Source organism: Eurytemora carolleeae, unplaced genomic scaffold, assembly GCF_000591075.1.
Source record: "Eurytemora carolleeae unplaced genomic scaffold, Eaff_2.0 scaffold88, whole genome shotgun sequence".
Lineage (NCBI taxonomy): Eukaryota > Metazoa > Arthropoda > Copepoda > Calanoida > Temoridae > Eurytemora > Eurytemora carolleeae.
The window spans coordinates 246,549-266,826 of record NW_019396040.1 but is presented as its reverse complement, the minus strand read 5'-3'; the positions used below and the strand labels follow the sequence as shown (position 1 = coordinate 266,826).

General features: G+C 30.4%; 1 protein-coding gene across 1 annotated transcript in view; it reads left to right on the top strand.

Moving 5' to 3' along the window:
* Positions 1–3,424: 3,424 nt before the first annotated feature.
* LOC111700566 (metabotropic glutamate receptor 8) overlaps positions 3,425–20,278 on the top strand; it is a 35,160-nt gene continuing 18,306 nt past the window's right edge. Inside the window, exons 1-15 of the mRNA XM_023471535.1 lie at positions 3,425–3,475; positions 3,727–3,780; positions 5,847–5,898; positions 6,656–6,720; positions 6,779–6,874; positions 11,195–11,260; positions 11,315–11,395; positions 11,773–11,844; positions 13,619–13,653; positions 13,859–13,920; positions 14,707–14,799; positions 16,300–16,376; positions 16,443–16,499; positions 17,259–17,355; positions 17,923–18,023. Of these exons, the coding sequence (XP_023327303.1) occupies positions 3,431–3,475; positions 3,727–3,780; positions 5,847–5,898; positions 6,656–6,720; positions 6,779–6,874; positions 11,195–11,260; positions 11,315–11,395; positions 11,773–11,844; positions 13,619–13,653; positions 13,859–13,920; positions 14,707–14,799; positions 16,300–16,376; positions 16,443–16,499; positions 17,259–17,355; positions 17,923–18,023 (1,053 nt within the window). The 5' untranslated portion in view covers positions 3,425–3,430. The remainder of the gene's footprint in view (positions 3,476–3,726; positions 3,781–5,846; positions 5,899–6,655; positions 6,721–6,778; positions 6,875–11,194; positions 11,261–11,314; positions 11,396–11,772; positions 11,845–13,618; positions 13,654–13,858; positions 13,921–14,706; positions 14,800–16,299; positions 16,377–16,442; positions 16,500–17,258; positions 17,356–17,922; positions 18,024–20,278) is intronic.

The following is a 20,278-nucleotide window of genomic DNA, read 5'->3' as shown; positions in this document are numbered from 1 at the left end:
TCCATCCAACAGCTGAAGGCTTAAATGTAGTTAAAGATGTTTTGGAACCCTAGTATGTGTTTAAAGAATATATTAAACCCTTGAGCACCAGCCAGGATACAAAATCAGATTCTGACCATTCGAAAAAAGGTTTTGTAAAGCAAATCTGGAATGTTTTAATCATCAATAAAAGGACAGAAATGTTGAAACCCACACTTAGAAACACAAAATTTTTGCACTTATGCTGATTAATGTGCTGTAAATAGCTACGAAATGTGAAGAATGACAAATGTCCATTCCAAGAGTCCCATAACACTGAACTTTATCATTTTTCACGAGTCAAGTAAATGATCCTCGGATGATGAATAACTTTTTAAAACAAATACTAAATTTGGAGGATTTTACAGAAACACTGATTTTCTAATCTAATCTTTGTAGTAGATGCTTTAACTATAAAGAGATTGAAAAATTTGAGTTTCTTACAAAAACTGAGTTCCATTATTATTTTAGTTTACCTGTCCCTTTATTGTTTAAATAAAATTCCTCTAAGCCCCTTAAAAAAATATATGAGATGACCAGTATGATATAAGGCATAAGAAATATCATAATGAAAAAAAATTGCTCTAATTTTTAAGCTTTTAGCTTTTCCAAATGTAATTTTTCAATTAAACAAAAAAAAAGAATATTGCAGATGAAGGTTGTTTCTATCTTAAAAGTTAACTTTTCCCCCAAGAAGGGTTTAAAAGTTTTAAATCCTACTCCTGGGACGTATTAGGGAATTAGCTTCTTCATTCTCATACAAAGATTTAGAGATGTAACTCCGGTAATTTATTATTTTATTTTGGAAGTTTTAAATAATCTGTCAGACAGACTTCCTTACAGCAATGTAATTACAAACAGTATTAACGAAGGACATATTCTAAATTCTAGTTGGCGGCTTAAAGCAAATTAATAGAGAATTTAGCCTTTGCCAAAAACTCAAATTTGTATATCTTTGATTGTAAACCTTTGATATTTAAAAGTTTAATAATTTGATCCATCAAAATTCAAAGTTTGAAATATCTTAGGTCCACGATATTGGGTTACGCAGATAGAAGGATAAAAAATCAGAGTTTGTGGCAAAGATTATATTAGTTTCTACAAAAACACGAGGAAGAAAATGGGCAAGAATTTTTTTTGTATCAATATATGACATTGATATTGGTGTCATTTAATCCTAAAATAAAATTAATCCAACAAACCACTATTTTTAATCAGTAATTAATATTATGTAGCATATTTTTTTAACAACAGTTTTTTTAATTCTTTTTTTCAGGGAAAAACGACATTTCCTTAAATCTGTTTTTTTAATCAAAGAATATTTTTTGCTAAAACTCGTTTTTTTTCGGCTTTTGAATCCCCCCAGTTCAAACCTAATTTAAAATGAAATTGAAGTTTAGTTATTCTTTCTAAATTCAATTCCTCTCGGACTAGAGAGGGGGTGCAGAGCAACCATGAGCCCTGCAAACTAACCTCCGGAGCCTCCTGATTCACAGAATGACCTACTAGCCAATCAAAATCATCTCCGTGCCTCACGCTACGTTTCCAAGCCTCCAAAACTTGTGCTCCTGCATTTTTATCTCCAATAACAAAAATTTGACTCTTGCATCAATCAGAAGCCCTATTTTCGAAAAATCTCTATCAGAAGCTTTTAATAATACATAAGCAATTTGTCTTTTAAAAAAACTTTAATTGAGATTAAGACTTAATTTTTTGTTGTCATAAATTTCACTTTTTCATTCTTAAACTTGTGCATAACTATTGCAGCTTTACATAAAGATAGACAAATGTCATATCCTTGCACAGGCGTATCTTATACTTTTGGCTCTTGGTGGATGTTTTAAAGTATGTAATAAAAAAATCAAGAACTGAGCAATGACTTGTATTCACAGTACTCGACATTTTTCTCAGCTGGAAATTAAGCAAATCAATGCAATAAATAATGGTTTACTCGTATTACTAGATATCTAATAATTACTTGTCTTTCTACATTTATGATAAAACAAACTAATATTTGTTATTGACAGGTTCCATTTTGGGACGAAAATATAGACATATTTTACACATAAGTTTTAAAAAAATACTATTGTGAATATAATACTCATAAACTGTATGTCTTGTCTGTTTGTTTGTTAGTATCCAAATAAAATAGTAAACTGGAAGTTAGAATTATTACCAGAAAAAGAGGTACATTTTTTTATTCAATGTAAATGAAAATGAAAAATATATATTTATAGTGATTTCTCAAGAAGTGTCAATTTTGAAAATCTTAACATTTTCTCAATTTCAAGACTGCAAAGTTTAGGAGGCCCTAACACCTTCTAAAAAATCCAAATTTACTATTAATTAAAATAACAGTACTGCTACGCTGATTCTCGATAAATATCTGATGCTAAATATTATTGTATGGTGCTGGGAACTCTGTTAGAAATCTGTTGATTCTCACTTTTTTCTTTTTACTTTCCTTTAAAAAGGTTAACCTTGTTTGGTTTTAATTATAAATGCATTACGCCAAACATGTTTATTAGTTTTCATTCAAGAATCCTGATTAGAGATAAACTAATTAATTAATTAATTATAATCATTACTATACACAGAATTGCATTTGTTTATGCGTTAATTTTTTTTTTTAATTTAATTAAACCTAAATTCTAAAACTTTGTGTGTTTGTAAGCATTGTTAATCTTGATAGATTGATCTTGATATTATATTTAATGCGGGTACTTTTGAATTTGAAAATAAATGTTTGATTAAAGTTATTCCTGCAGATCATGAGCAAAGTGGGATATCGAGGAATAATTGCATTACATCGGTAGGCCGACATAAGATAGAGAGCAAAGCCAAGATAATCACAGCTAAATTGTCAAATTGCAATCAACAGGATAAAATCTTAAAGGAATTGAGTCTTTGCCACGAACTATGATTTTCTAATCCCTATATCTTTGGATTCCAACGTCGTAGACCTTTGACATTTTAAACTATGACTTCTTTTAGATCAAATAATTTAAGTTTGAAATATCAAAGGTTTACGACATTTGGTTCGAAAGATATAGGGATTAGAAAATCTGAGTTTGTGGCAAAGAATCAATTCCTTTTCTTACATAAAATAGTCGGCTTTAATTATGTTTTGCTTAAATTTTATGCTTCTGTAAATTATACATGCCAATACGTATAATTTTTCTTTCTCAAATTATGCAAAGATCCTTTGCTTTAGCTCAAAAGACAGTAACCCTTGAAGAAGGTTTATTGAAAGTCCTGGTTCAAATATATTCCTCCAAAAAAAACGATATCCGTCAGCTACTGCTAAAAATTTTAAAGTGAAATTCAATAGTATTACTAAGCAGACTTTGATCTTCAATACATTTACAAATTAGTATTAGTAAGATTATTATTTGTTTTTAGTTTGGGTGCTATGATCCTGGATACGTGTAGTAACCCTAGCTATGCATTAGAACAGGATACAGCATTTAAAGAATTTTAAAAAATTAAATTTTAAGAAGAACTCCAACTTTTTGTACTATTATGCAAAATGTTAAAAATACATATAAGAGGAAATTGAGCAGAGGAAACCAATTTTGTGAATTTTCTAGATTCGTTGAATCTAGAATAAATTCTATTTTCTCAATAACTGACTAAAATTATTTACATTGATCAAACTAAATCAAAACTAATCTTTTTAAAGCTTGTAATTAAATATTTTGCTATTAGTCCATGGAGTTTGTAAGAGCCTTCATGTCTAGTACCAAAAAATCGGAAGAAAAGGTAGGATTAAACAAATAAAAAGATGTTTTAAGAAGAAATATTATTTTGCACTAAACAGATCAAAATTTAAAGATAGTTCAAAAATTGTGTAGTAAAGTGTTGTGAAAGGAATTGAGTCTTTGTCATAAACTCAAATTTTCTAATCCCTATATCTATGGAACTTGATGGTGTAGACTTTTGATATTTCAAACAGAATTCATAGTTTGAAATATCTAAGGTCTACGACATTGGGTTGCAGAGATATAGGAATTAAAAAATCAGAGTTTGTGTCAAAGACTCAATTCCTTTGACGTGAAATTGATTTCTACTGATATTCTAAACTTTGATGTTTTTTTCTAACCTGTAGGAAACATTATTAATAATGCTATACTATAGGCAGTGCTAATCATGTAAATCTAATTATTTTTCTGTACATGTATGAAGGAAGGATTATCCCTATATATATACTTATGGTTATTACCATGCTTATGCGCCATAAAAATATATTCATTTCCATAGTGAAAGAGGAGAAGACAGCTATTGATTAGATTAGTGTATATAGTTAGAGTATACGCAGTGCAGGGTTCTTCTTGAATACCAATTAATTAAGTAAGAACTGTAAGACTGTAATACTTGTAGGATAATAGCAAATTGGTGTTGAGGTTTTAAAAATACAGTTGAAGCAACGAATCCAATGTTTGACCTTCTAATGACCACTAACGATTTCGACTATATATAAAAACGAAAGCATGTAACCCTGGCAATAAAGTAGCAGCAAAGAAAGTAGAACGTGGATGTTGTTGTTCAATGAATGGGTACATGAAATAATACCTCTGCCCCCCCCTCCCCGGAGATTTTCTCAATTTGTTTAGTGTTTCTAATAACCTCTAACGACGTCAAAGCCATAGTTAAAACATTTTCAATTTGGAGATCGTTAGAGGTAATTAGAAGGTCAAACAATGGATTTGTTGCTGCTACTGCATGTTTCTAATTACCTCTAACGACGTCAAACAATAGATTCTTTGCTGCTTATGTACTCCTAGCTTTCGTTTGATATGCATAAAGCCATAGTAAAAATATTTTCAATATGGAGGTCGTTAGTGGTAATTAGAAGGTCAAACACTGGATTCGTTGCTGCTACTAACGACGTCAAACAATAGAATATTTGCTGCTTCTTTCGTTGGATATGCATAAAGCCATAGTAAAAATATTTTCTATTAGTCGAGGTCATTAGAAATAATTAAAGGTCATTAAGGTGGTTCAATTTCATTTTATTTTTGGAAATAAGAACACAAATTAGGTGTGCAGCCAAAAAATTGAAAGATTTTAACCTAAAATGAAGGCAGGACCACCTCATCTTTACCATCCTCTTTAAACATAAATATACTACCTGTATACAAATATTAGGCTTACGTACGTCTTAATAACATCATGTGGTCAATCCACCGAAAAGCAAATGTATGTAGAAAGATACGTAAAAATTACATAAACAGTTTTTTTTTTTTGGTTCTCTTCTTTGTTTATTCGAGTTGCTTTATTGTATCATTTATTTTATATATACATTGTCTAAAAAAAACTTTTTTATATATTTAAAAAAAATTTTTTTTGTTTATATCTGTGATATTATAGGACGAACTCCTGATGATGCCAAAGTTTTTTTCGAAGAAAATGATATAATTCTAGTCCTAGGGAGTAGGATTGGGATTTGCTAAAAAACGATCTCAAGATGGGGTCTGACAATTAATCTCTTAATGCATCGATATCGATAAGATTAATCATGGCGCATATTGGTTCTCTAAACTTGATGTTTACATAAATTGTAAGCTGATTCACTTTCTATATATCATCAGATCAGTGAAGTGTCATTTAAACGAATCGAGTACATTAAAATCCTACTTAGTCTCCAAGGCCAAATTAAAAACATTTTACGAATTGCGTTCAATAATCATGACCCTTGGCAGCTATTTAAAATAAATTTGATGCAACTGGACAAAACAAAATCTAATGCCAAAATCCAAAAGTCTAAGAAAATATTTCTCAATTAAAATGCTTCCTGACTTTTTGGATTTATAATTTTTCTTTTCAAGGTTTCCAAAGAGTGTTCAGAATTTGAAGGTCGACCAACCCAACCTGTTGCGGGTAAAAAACATTTTAGAAAGAATCATTTTTTCATGATATTTCCTCTTAGTTTAAGAATATTAAAGTAAAACCTTACTAAACTATTTATTCTTGTATGTCGCAATCCTGCCCTGAGAAAAATGAGAAAATAAATTTAATATTTTGGATATTTTAAATCTAAATTAATAAATTCTTAAATGACAGGCATAAAAAATGTATGTATCCATGATATGTATTCCATTTCTTATTCTCCTGGGTCGGGATTGTTTTTTCAGTCGTCAATATGAATTAAATACATCTTAATTCAAAGGAAACATGACAAATTAAAATCATTGCTAAGAATTTATATGATCGAAATTATCTTTTCTAATTAAAATCTCATAAATTATTTCAAATGTATGGTTGGAAATCGATAAAATACTGTAAATATGAATTGAAGAATAATTCCCAAAATAATGAATAAATAAACATGTAAAAGAACGTTAAATACATTAATTGAAAAAATAGTAAAGGAATTGAGTCTTTGGAACAAAATCAAATATTTAAACCTCAATAGCTTTAGAATTCGATGTTGTAAACCTTTGATATTTCAAACTCAGATTATTTGAGCTAACAGAATTCATAGTTTGAAATATCTAAGGTCTGCAACATTTGGTTCCAAGAATATAGAAAATCAGAGTTTGTGACAAAGACTCAATTCCTTTATCATTCAATTGTTATGATATTATATATTTTTTCCTTCTTGGAAAAATTAATCTTTATTAGATGAACATTTTAGGGGTCATAGGGGGAGCTTTAAGCGGAGTGTCTATAATGGTGGCGAATATTCTTAAACTTTTTCGGGTATGTTACATTATTTAAAATTAAAACTGACAATTTGCGACTATAATTCATCATTTAGATACCTCAAATCAGTTACGCCTCTACATCTTTAGAGCTTTCTGATAAATCTAGATTTGAGTACTTTTCCCGGGTAGTTCCTCCGGATAATTTTCAGGTGCTTTTTTTTCATTTATTAATAATATATGCATATCCATAAAAATAGAAATTATAAGATGAAAGGCAAAAAATCTGAACTTAAAACAAGAAATCAAATAGTTTTTCAATCTCATTCTTTTCGTATGAAGTGTCAAATTTCGTTATTTTCTCATTTTAATTTTATTATTCACATCACAGATACAACTTTTCTGATTGATTGAAATTTTCTGATAAAGTAAATATGTTAAGCATTAGAAACTTTGTTAAGCATTTTAATTTAAATCACTTTGCATCTGTATCTATAATTATAAATTACATATATATGCTTTGCTTGTCTAATTACATCTATATATAAATTTGGCTTGTCTGTCTGTTTTTTGTCTGTCTGGGTGTCTGTTTGTTTGTATCCAATAGACGTCAAAACGGCTGAACCGATCGGGCCCAAATTTTTTGTGGGACATCAAATGACCACAGGGAAGGTTTACGAATGATAAAAATTAAGAAAAATGTGTTTTAGAGGTTTTAAATTTTGTAAAAAAATTAAATTCTTGAAAATCCGCGAATTTTATTTTAAAAATCCGCGAAATTTTTTTCTTCTTTGTTTTAAAATGTAAACAAAAAGAAGATGTTCACAATTTAAATAGAAGATGGGCTCGAAGCTCCCTAAAAGCCTAGTATATATATATTTTGCTTGTCTGGGTGTTTGTTTGTTCGTTTCCCTGTCTGTTTGTATCCAATAAACGTTAAAGCTGAAACGAGTTTAAAAAAAATATTATTAAATCTGCGAACTTTTTGCTTGTTTCTATTTTATATTGCACAAAGAGAAGATGCTCACAGATAAATCCACAATTTAAAGTTGAAATAGAGGATGGATTTTCAGAATTACAAAAAGTTGTATCCAAAAATTTTGAAATTCCTCGAAAACAAAATTTTAACTTCGCAAAATTTTTCATTTTTGTTTTATCAAAGAGAAAATGCTGAAAGATTGAGCAACAGTTAAAAATTGAAATAAAAGATGGACGTGAAGCGCCCTGACATCCCAGTATATCTATATATAAAGGAAATGAGTTTTTGCCACAAAATCTTATTTTCAAATTTTTATATCTTCTCAACCAAATGTCGTTGACCATAGATATTTCAAACTATGCATTCTGTTTAACCAAATAATCTTAGTTTGAAATATCGAAGGATTACGGTATTAGGTTGAAAAGATAAAGATGTTTAAAAATTTGAGTTTGTGGAAAAGACTCAATTCCTTTAGCTTGTCTGGGTGTCTGTTTCACGAGGATTTAACGGTTCTGTCAATTTTTTCTAAAATACTTTTTTGTTGGTATAACTGAGTCGGAAGCCTTCCAAGAAATATAAAGATGATGAAACAGGACACATACTGTCTGATGATGAGAAACACCAGGAATTAAGTGTGACATCTCAGACAGGAAAACCAAGGCCTGTCATGGGGGTGAGGAACTTGCAACGAAAACTGAGCAATGCTAATGTAAAACGGCTGAACTGATCAGGCCCAAATTTTGTGTGAGACCTCTCGTGGCCCCAGAGAAGGTTTATGGCCAATCAGACTTTTATTATGTAATCTTAAAATATTTTTATCTATAATTATTTAATTTTGGAAAATTTTGAAAAATGCGCGAAAAAATATTAGGAAATCCGCAAATTTAAAAAAAAAATGTATACTGTAAAAAGAGAAGATATTCACTTGAAATTTGAAAAAGAAGAACCGCCATAAAAGCCTTAGTACTATTGTATGTATTCGTAAATTTCAAAAAGCTAAATATCTTTAGCATAAAAAAATTGAAAACTTGAACGATCGAAACAAAAATTAGAAACTTAAAAAATTAAGAAAGTGTGACAATCAACCGTAATAGATAATATCACTATTATTATTATTATTATTGCTATAAGAACTTTCCAAAGCAATTGCGAAAAATTGAATTTAACAAATATTTGATATTTTGGCTTTTTAGTGATTAGAGTGATTTTTTTTGGCTTAAGAAATATTTTATTATTCACAATTTGTAAAATGTAAAGTAAACGTAGAGATGCATTCCTTGCCTTAAATATTCTGAAATTTTCCCACTTGGATCAAAATTGATAAAAGTTTAATATTTTCCAGTATCTCCGGTTTGTATAGAGAAGCTCCATCATAACTTAACAAAGCGCGTTTTCTATTTTGGTGAAATTATTAAAGACTTTGACTAAAGTTTTCCAATTTGCTATTTCCAGTAGATCCTTTAAGACATCCAAGATACAAGATTGACTGAACTAAACAAAGCAGCATAATGGTTTTAAGCAAATCGTTTGCCACTGAATGTCTCCAAAACAAAGTATATAGTAATTAGAAATAAAAATATGCACTTTGACCCTAACAGTTGTAATATATCAATAGGAAATGAGATACTTGAAATAATTGGTAATGACTGTGTGAACAAATATTTCAAATTTGTTGGACTTAAACTTGACGAATTTTTAAACTGGGATTTTCAAATTAAACATATTCGTCTGCTTGTTTATAACTCTCCTGTAAGGCCTAATATTGAATATGGAATTGTTACTTGGGGAGGAGTTAAAAACTCCGAACTACAGATTAAAAATCAGATCTTTGCAAAAAAAGAAGACAATCAGAGCGGTTAATGATCGTACTTTCAAGGTACATTTAAATCCATTATTTTCAAAACTGAAAGTTTTTAACCTTGATGATACTTTTTTATGCATAGATACTTTAATGATAACTTTCCGACTTCCCTCTTCCTTTTAGAATATGTTTATATATCTCTAGAGGAACCGAATAGAACAAAATCATATAAATTAGGGGTTTAAACAAAAATCTAGAAAGCTTTTCGTCCGCAATGTTTCCTAAATTGTGGAATGCAATTGAAATTTACCTCAAAGAAACTAAATCTGCAGAAATATTTAAACAAAGAGTAATCAATATTTATCTTGAGAATTATGAGAGGTTTAAATGCGAAACCCCTAGATGTATATCGTGTGAATAAATTTTATGTAAAAAAAATAAAAATAAATGAAACTTTATTAGCTTATTTGTGTTTATGTATCCACCATCCGGAACACCCTGTATTTTAATTTATCTCTACATTAATTCTTCTGATCTCACCCTCCTACAGATCACCTTCCAATCTTCTTCCTTCCAATCATCTCCTTACCTATCCAAAAACATAACTTGATATGTAAAACCAATTATGTTCAGTATTGTTAATTAACTTCGGGCCATCCGCTCAAAACAACCTTCCCTGGTTAGGCGGGTCCAAACTGCATAATAAATTGTGATTGCTTATTTCATATTTTTAATATCTCATGCTTTGTAGTTGAATAAAAATATGAATGAATATAAAATATGAACCAACAAATTTATTTAGTCGCAAAAGTTACTGACATTGTTCGTTATTAACTTAAAATTATTTATAGTCATTTTATATCCCATTTTTTTCACCTAATAAATTTTTATTCTAGCGGACTTCTTTGGGTAGATCAGGGTTAACTAAATAATATTCATTGGTATTATTCTTACTTTTAAACGATAGATTTCAACACTGTAATACCACTTGGTTGCAGCAGCACTAAAAAGCAGAATTAAAGGGAAAAATATTAATGTTTAAAAAGTGACATTTTAGAAATAGTAAATTCATGATCAGATAAAAATTAAAAGCTTTAGATATTAGAGGTTGTAAGCAATTTACGTTTTTCGTATTCAAACGTTAAACAAACTGTGTAGAAAACTAGTTCAATAGATTTCAACTCCATTTATGGACATCACTGACTGCACCTTCATGCCGAAATTCTTAACAATAAATTTGGGTTTTCTCCGGCCACAGTTATCTTTGAAAAGTAAGACTAATACCATTAAATAGCCAATAAATAAAATAAAATAAAATAAATAGCCTAAAAATACCCAAACAAATGAACGATCTTTTTAAAATGTACTTCTAAAATAAAACATTTTATGCATAAAAATAGAAAACAATGAATTTCAGATCGAACCCCCAAAAATGTTCTGATTTTAAAATACAAATATAATTTTAATACGGTTCCAAAAAGTATATTGTTTAAAGTCTCATAAAAAAACTTTGAAAGCAAGACAAAGGAATTGCCTCTTTGCCACAAACTCTGATTTTCTAATCCCAATATCTTTGGAACCCAATGTCGTAAACCTTTGATATTTCAAACTTATATTTTTTGATCTAACAAAAGTCATAGTTTGAAATTTCAAAGGTTTACGACGTTGGAATCCAAAGATATAGGGATTAGAAAATCAGATTTTGTTGCAAAGAGTCAATTCCTTTATTTTTTTAATGTATATATTGAAAAGGCGCAAGCAATGGTTGAGATTGTGAAGCAATTAGGGTGGACATATGTCAGCACTGTTGCAGCACAGGTATTGATTAAAATAAAAACTATGCTTCAAAAATAAATAACTATGATCTTATAGGGGGAATATGGAGAAAAGGGAATTGCCTCGTTTATCCAAATAGCAACAAAATCTGGAATATGTATCGCTACATCAGCAAAGGAATTAACAAATTAAATTTTAGTTTTCCTATGGCATCTTATTTCAGTAATAATGTGAAAAAAAAATAAATAAAAATAAAAACATTAATTGAAAAGTCTATAGTTCCGTAAGATTGAGATTTTGGAGTTCTAATCTCTTAGTTCTAACTTTAAAATAATTTACTTTCCCAACAATCATCAAGTTAGTTATTCTGCGGTGCTACATAGACTTTTTCTTATTGATATTCTTTTTGTAATTCTTAGATTTTCTGAACTATACAGACTTGTTACTGAATACCCTGAGTTCCCAGAATATTTTTTTGCATTAATAATTATAAAAATTTTAAATAAAAAAGGACGGAATAAGATGTTTTTTATTAATTTTGTTAACATGGATAGATCAGCAGACATGCAGGGATACAAGAGTTTGATGGGATAGTTGATGCACTGTTAGAAGATTACAGAGCTAAGGTTTTATTAACCGAATGTTACTAAATTGTTAAAAATTGGAATGCGTTACTAATTTAAGATTAAACTCATAGAGAATAGAATATATATTAGAGGGAAATTTAGAGAATCTCTCGGTATGAATTTTTTTCAGTCCCTTTCAGCCTGAAAGGGAGTTCAAAGTGTACAAATCATGTAAATGTTCACAAATTATATGCGGTAGAGTACATTAATACAGTATTTTCCCTTGACTATTCATTTCAATTTCGAATTTTTTAAAGCTGTTAAATAAACTTTATAATGAATTAGGTGAATAAAAAACATCATTTGATTTATAGTTATAACGGAAAATCATCGTTTGTAAAGTGAAAGGCAAAGAGTCTATGTAAATGATCATTGGTCAATTATGAAACCAGCTTATTTCATAATTTGGTTTTCTTTTAACATTATTTTTAGATTTTCTATAAAATGATATTCCAGGGCCCAAAAGGTTATATAGCATAAATATGTGAAGTATACCTGCAGTATGGAAACAGTACAACAAAATGGCCGTTTTACGCTTTTTTCTAGTAAATTCCCCTCTAATATATATTTTATTCTCTTTGATTAAACTGGAACATTACGTGCCCCTAATCTATATATATATATTTCGCTTGATAAAATTGTAGATCTCAGCATGGAGCACAACATTTAAAACAGGGCACATATTTATAGCAGAGAACAAAAACCAATATATGTATATATATATACTTTTCCTGTCTGTCTGGGTGTTTGTTTGTTTGTATCCAATAAACGTCAAAACGGCATAACCGATCGGGCCCAAATTTAAATCCAGATTCTTCTAAGTAAAAAGTACCCAAATGTATTTCTCTACATCACCATATTTTTTGTATTTGAATTTGAATAATCCTAGAATTTTGTGAAATCTTTTCCATGAACAAATTTATGAAAGGAAAAGATTTAAAAGGATGGATGTAATCTCAAAATAAACTCTAATATGTACAGCACTCAAATAATAAAATATAAACCAGGAATCGGGAAAAATTCATCAGATATTTCCATCATATAGAAATATATCTGCTTTGTTTGAAATAAACTTGATTTTTTATAGATTTTCGGATATCTTGATAGAATTTGGTGAAAAGGGCAGACAATGCCTTTTGGAAAAGAAGAAAGATTTTGATCCTGCTTTTAAACAAAACTTTACTTACAGAAAATGATATTTTTTGGAAAAATATGTAGATATGTATTGAATTTGCATAACAATAGAAAGAACATTTTTTATGAAAGTAAATAAAAAGTAAAACTTAATTTTGAAAACTTAATCCAGCTCGTTTGGACTTTTCACTTAAATCAAAAATATTTTGTGTAAGCGCAATTATTTTTGAAAGTTTCAAAATTCTTGTTCTTGAGTTTAAACAGTTTTGAAACTATACCCCACAACATCATCTAATTTTCAAACTTTTAATTACTTATGAAAACACACAACCCGGCCCATTCCCACCAATCATGCTTTGCTATTACCTAAAAGCCAACAGTGTCTGTAGTACATTTTTAAAGATTAAAAATAAATTATTTATAACAACTTTAAAGGATGTTCAATATAAAACATCCCAATGTCCATAAAAAATTTTTTTAAATAATTGTATTGTCTTTTTAAACTATCTAAAGGAACAGTCGAATAAAGTAGTAAATTGGGAGAATACGGCAAAGGTGGCAGAATCGCGTAGTATGCGGTTTTCAAGTTTATGAATAGAATAACATGTTTATAGCTAATGAAAATGCTTTTATTTTTCAGGCGGTAGTTCTCTTTGTGGATGAAGATAAAACAAGGTGGGATTTTGAAATAAAAAAAATTAGAAATAGTAAAAAAAAAAGTAATAAATTAAAGAAAAAAGAAGAAGATATCTTTAACATATGTTATTCATTGTATCCCCAACATTTAGAAAATAGTTTGTGATTCATTTAAAATTATGTTAAAAGGTTAACTGTTTGTTCAACGCAAATTTTAGACGCATCAAGCAAAAATGATTTTCAGAAAGTTGTTGAGTGCTACAACAAGGAAGGGTGTAGCTGGAAAATTCTACTGGATTGGATCAGGATTGTTTACAAAAAAATCAATAATAGTTTTGAAACTGATCATTTTGAGTGTGTTATTTTTAAACAAAAAACGACGATATTTCAAAGGTTTAATGGGAACCATTGTGAATCGAAAAAAAATGGAGGGTCAGTTAAAATTATGCCTATCAAGTTTATAAGTATTTAAAACGCAATGGCAGATATTTTTTCGTTTATGCTAAATAAAAAATTAATATGTTCCCCTTTAAAAAATAGAATAGAAAACATAAGAAGGTTTTAAAAGGTCTGACATCAGGTTTAAGGGTAAGGGTATAAACAAAATTTAGTTTTAAGGTTCAAAAGTTAAAATTGCGATATTGGATTTTAATTTATATCCGATCTTTGGATTTTATTGAAATTTTCAGCATTGATAAACACATTTTACAAACACATTTTTTCATATTCTACTGTAGGTATATAATATTGGTGTGGTAGGTAGTCCCCCCCCCCCAAATAAATTTTACTTTTGCCCAAGAATCCCTAGGGAGGCCTAGGAAGCTGGGGGGGGGGGCTGTGTTACTTCCCCATCCCCCCCCCCAGTGCAGTGAAAGTACGCTACTGCATTGAATAATAGATTTTTTTTTGGTAAAACTTATCTGTGTTACTTTGATTAAGTTGATTGAGTTAAATGATGCGCAAAACGAAAAACATGTTGTTTTTTTTTGGGGGGGGGGGGTACCACCCCAATAACCCCTACTAACTACGCCTCTAAGAGTAGGTAGGTAGGTAGTAAATTATATTTCACTTTGGTAAATAAATATGTGACAGATTCATGGGGCGCCAAGATATTTCCAGTTCGAGATCAAGAATGGGCGGCTGAAGGAGCCATAACGATCCTTCCCAAGAGATCTGAAATATCAGGTTTAGGAAAATATCATTTTATTTTACCGAAAATTTAGCATTTGAGGTTTTTTTATAATACAACAATATTTCAATTAATTTTCTTAATTGAACTGATTTTTTAAAAATGTACATTTGAATATTTAGGTAGCGTTAAAAACTTAAAAGTGTGTAATACCAAATTGATTTGTTGGGTACGCTATTATTAAGGAGGACAATATAATGCCAGGCCTCGTAGTTTCAACATGGATTTGTTTGCGTAAAGAGCTTTCGGTCGGAAGTGAAAAAACTCGGTCCAATAAATTTTAAATACATTATACAAGTATTTGGTGGGAATTTTTACCCCGATTGTTCTTGTCCTAAATCGGTTCTTCTTCAATTCAAATTCAAAATTGGCGAGGTGTCTAGACTAAGAGATATAATTGGCCAACTATGACGTCATATTAATTATTGATGTGTTAAAATTTAAAAATCATAAGATAGATGTGGGGCTTGAAACTTGCTCTTAGTAAACTTGTAGTAGCATGCATTTTCGAAATCAAACTAGCCCAATATATATAAAATTATGTTGTACAAAGGTCGAAACATTTCAGGCAACCTTGAAGAAAAAAGTTTTTTTCCACCACTTTGCTTGATTCCAAATACATGTATGTTGAGTTGGGAGCTATAGAATGGTGGATATCAAGATCAATGCTTGATCCTCTATTTTTCTTAATCTTGAGACTAACCTAATCTTGTACTTGTATCCTGTAAAGTGTCTGAAATTCAATCAATCAGAGTTGCGTATCAGAAGCTGGGAAATTAAAAATTTTGCGCGTCATTTCAGATTTATGTTCAGAAACAGGAGGGACTCTCTTATTTTGAAAACCGGCTTTTGATTTTTCTGTTTATATCCCAAAAAGAGGGTGGTGAATTTTTCGACCTTCGCAAATCCGCTATACTTACTTCTGACCTGCGCAAAATTCGCTATACTAAACATCCGACCTACTAGCACGTGATTTTACAGCTGCTATATGGACATGTGACCGAAGCGCCCGGCCCCCTAGCCTGTCCTAGCCACGGCGCTCATCCCCTAGCCTGTCCTAGCCGCGGAGCTCGGCCCCCTAGCCTGTCCTAGCCTCAGAGCTCGGCCCACAAATTGTCTTAATTGTCCTAACCTAAACCTCAAATAATACAAAAAGAAACAGCTAGCGTAGGTCTGATATTGCAGTAAGTCGGAACGTTATGTAGGTCAGAAGTTCATTAGGGGGGCTGTTGCATATAGACGATGTAACATTACCCAAAAAGAGTAAATAAGCAAGAAATTTAAAGTGTCCACATTGGATATTCGGATTAAGCAGTCGGGATTAAAGGTATCCAATTCTAAAGTTCCCAACTCTGTTCGCACTTTTTTGTATTTTTAAAAAACAAATAAGATTACCCGTCAGGAAACCAATCCCTTTATCCCTTTAGTTTAAAAGCTGTCATAGTGGATATTGAGATCACTTCCATGTCTTACTGGGTTTCATTTGGGCTTTCTAGGGTTTGACAGATATTTCAAAAACCTTGTACCGTCTCAACATGCAGAATGCACACCGCAGGAGGAAGCGGACAAAAAGGTAGGTGTTAAATAAGTAGCAAATAATAAAAAATATCAGATATAAAATGAACAGCATAAATTTCAGGTTAACTGCAGAAATCCTTATTTTCGTGAATTTTGGTCTAAACATCATCGATGCAAGGCAATTTTTTACAAGTTCGAATTTTTGTCTGTCCTTGAAGTAACATTCTCATGTTACACATAACTTTGTGAAATTTGAGATATAACGTAAAAAATCTGGAACAGTTCTTGTAAACTCTTAACCCGTCTTTTTCTTAATTAAAAGAAAGAACTTCCGTGGATATTAAAAATTTATATAAATGGCTAAAACGATCAGGCCTAAACTTTTGTGGTAACTCACATGACCTCAGGAAATGGTTGTATGGGGAAAAAATTTTAAAAACTTTTATTTTATTTGTTTTACCGATTCAAAATAAAAAAAAACGCAAATCTAATGGAAGCGCGTAAAGAAGAGGACGGTCAAACATCCTGTTGTTGTTTCAAAATAACCAAAGATAGTCCATAAATATTCAAAGTTTTTTGAACTGCAATTAACTGTTCCAACTATTTTTAGATTTATTAAATTCAAATAAATTGGAAACAATTGCAATCTAATGAAATGTGTCAAATGTTAATATTTGTCAAAAGTAAAATAAATATTTTTTAATATTTTTTTCGACTTACTTTTTAAAGCTTTAAGCTTTAAAAAAACACCCTAGTACCCTGGCAATCAAAGTTAGAGGCTTGATTTTTTATAAGCTGGCCTTGAAAAATTCGACCCCCCCCTCCCTCTATTAGACCAAAAATAGACTAATCGGAAAATCCATTATTTCAATGTATAAAATGTTTTATCTTAAAATATATTTTTAATAACCACACAAATGTAATTAATAAATCTTAGTTTCCGGGTCTTAAAGTTGGATTTGAAACAGAAGGCGATTGCACTGGAAAAGAAGGTTTACACAAACACCTCCAAGAGGGTCTTGTTCCGTTTGTAGGTAATTTTCTGTAGTCACTCATAATTGCATTAAATTTTTTATATGAAAAAATTTGGAGGATATGTGAATAAAATATCCGGATAGAAAACGTTTGTATTCTAAAGATAGTAAGTAAGTAAGTTAGTTAGTAAGACATTATTTTATTCGATTTGTGTAAGGGTAAAACTTGAGGGGAAAACGCAAATATATTCCCAAAAGTAAAATACAGTAATTAATATCATACTAAGATAAAGCTACTTTATCCCCTTGTTGCTGAAGTTTTTACAGAAGACTTACATATATCATAAAAAGTTTTAAGTGAGGAACCATTTTGAAAGTCATATTTGTCTTGTAGAGAAAATAATATTTTCCAACGAAGACAAACAAAAACTTTTCTAGTAGAACTATTTGTGTGCGTTGTACAACACAAAAGGAGTTTAAAAGAATAAGTTGAATCGGATAATGAATAAAAATGTTACTTAATTCTTAATTTGTATACCAACCCTTTTCCAATTTTTTTTTGAAGAATTGAATTAGTTATAAAAATAAGTATGCTTCTTTGTTAAAGCGTAAACTTAAAATGTTTAGTTGATGCAGTGTACGCTATGGCTAACTCTTTACATAACCTTGTACTGGATGTTTGCTGTAACAGTACACAGCTTTACTCAACGCGAGAAGAGGAAACAGAGGTAAAAAAAAGTTATGGACATTTTCCTTAACAAAAACATTCACTTATGTATTACTGATTTTTCAATTTTCATTTTTAACTAATTTTTTTCTTGCATTTAACCGATTGAGCAATTAATAATACTGTATGTCATTTATTACAAATCTTAAGTAATGTTACTTAATTTGTCTGCACTCATTAGTTATCCCATCCCCTTAACCTTAACTGTCTCCCCTTAACCTCTTCAGTTTCCCCCAAAATCTCATCAGTCTCTTCCCTGGCCTCATCAGTCTCCCCCCTGACCTCATCAGTCTCCCCCTGACCTCATCATTCTCCCCTTAACCTCATAAGTCTCCACACCCTCCCCCTAACCTCATCAGTCTCCCCCTTAACCTAACCTGGACAACAAATTTCTGTTACTCTATCTGCTACCGTGGCATCAGCCGACTCAGCTATGGCTATTAACTTTACAACACGCACAATGAGAATCCGAAACTTAATCTGATACTACTACATCCAAGAAAGAACCTGACCCCGAAATGAAACCACACTAGAAACGAAAGAAACGAAAGTACAGTTTGTCCATTAAGATTGCATGAATAAGTTGACAACTATAAAATTTGTGATACAATTTAATGATTACACTCTGCTACAAAATAAGTATTTAGATCTTAATTTTACACAACTTACATCTGATTTAAATCCAAGAATTTCAAAATTCATTATTTTACTAATTATATTAATTTACAAATACTTTACGCGAAGAGTTACTTGGAACAAATTGGCTAATGGAACCCGTGGTAAACAAAAAAATATTTCCCGTCTTTCGTCTGAGTTAGGGATGTTAACGTTTTCATTTTTCAGAAAAACGATCGTTTCGTTATGAAAAACGATCGTTTTTAAAAATGCTCGTTTTTAAAAACGATCATTTTTCAAAACGATCGGTTTTATAAAATTCGTCGTTTCGTTAACGATTGTTAATGACGACCCTTCGTTAACGATCGTTAACTACAACCCTTCGTTAACGATCGTTAACGACAACCCTTCGTTAACGATCGTTAACGACAACCCTTCGTTAACGATCGTTAACGACGACCCCTTCATTAACGATCGTTAACGATGAATCTCCGTTAACGATTGTTAACGACGACCCAATTCGTTAAAGAACGTTAACGACCCTTCGTTTATGATCGTTAACATAATTTTCAATAAATTTGTTGTTTAAAGACGATCCTTTTTTTAAAAAACAATCGTACAGTGAAACCCTTAATAACGAATACATCGAAAGAATTCATTAAATGTCGTATTCTTCACTTTCTGATAATGGAATGATGCAGATATTTAGTTTTTTAATTAAATCATAATATGGAACTCTTTAAAACTGTTCCCGTATATTCATGGCTATTTATTTATTTTCGCAAAAAATTAAATTTACGTAATACAGTATAAAACTCATTGAAAAATTGTCAAGACGACATTTAATAAATTCTTCCGATGTATTCGTTATTAAGGGTTTCACTGTATAAAAACGGTCGCAAATCGTTTTAATAAAAACGATCGCTATTCGTTTTCTAAAAGTTAAAAACGAATGGGTCGTTTTTAAAACGATCGTTTTTTTCCGAAAACGAAACGCTCGTTTTTGAAAACGAAACAAAAACGATCGTTTAACGATCCTTTAACGATCGTTTAGAAAACTTGGCAGAACGGGATGTTATTTTAAAGTCAATTAATTTAACGTCCATTCATATCAGGGTGCTCTTTGTGGTTTACAGCATATTTGTCTGATTATTTTTCTGTTGAAATTGTAGTTTGATTAGAAATGTTTAGCTTCTTCAAGATTCTAGAAATAAAAACTAAATTTTCCTGAGAATTTTAAATGTTCTTTGTAATTTTAATTTGAGTTTATTTAACTTAAGTTGAGAGTTGTGTGGACACTGGACAGAATAGAATTTTATGTTGCTCATTATATCTTTTACCTGAATAAAATAAAAAAAAAATCAATCTTTTTTCTGAACAAACCAAAATTTAAAGTAAAATAAGATAACTTTGAAACGATCACAATTTTTAAATCTTAATCAATCAAGGGGATGCAAAAAAATCCTGTAGACTATTTTTTTATTTAAAACTGTGGGGTCTGTCCTAGTATACGATTTTTGGACCCCCCCCAGGCCCCCCCCCTCCTATCAATTTTGTACATGACCATTTATTTTTCAGCAAATTTATTATTATTTATTTTTTTGTCATTTGGTTAGGTTAATGAAGTGTCGTCGGCGCAGG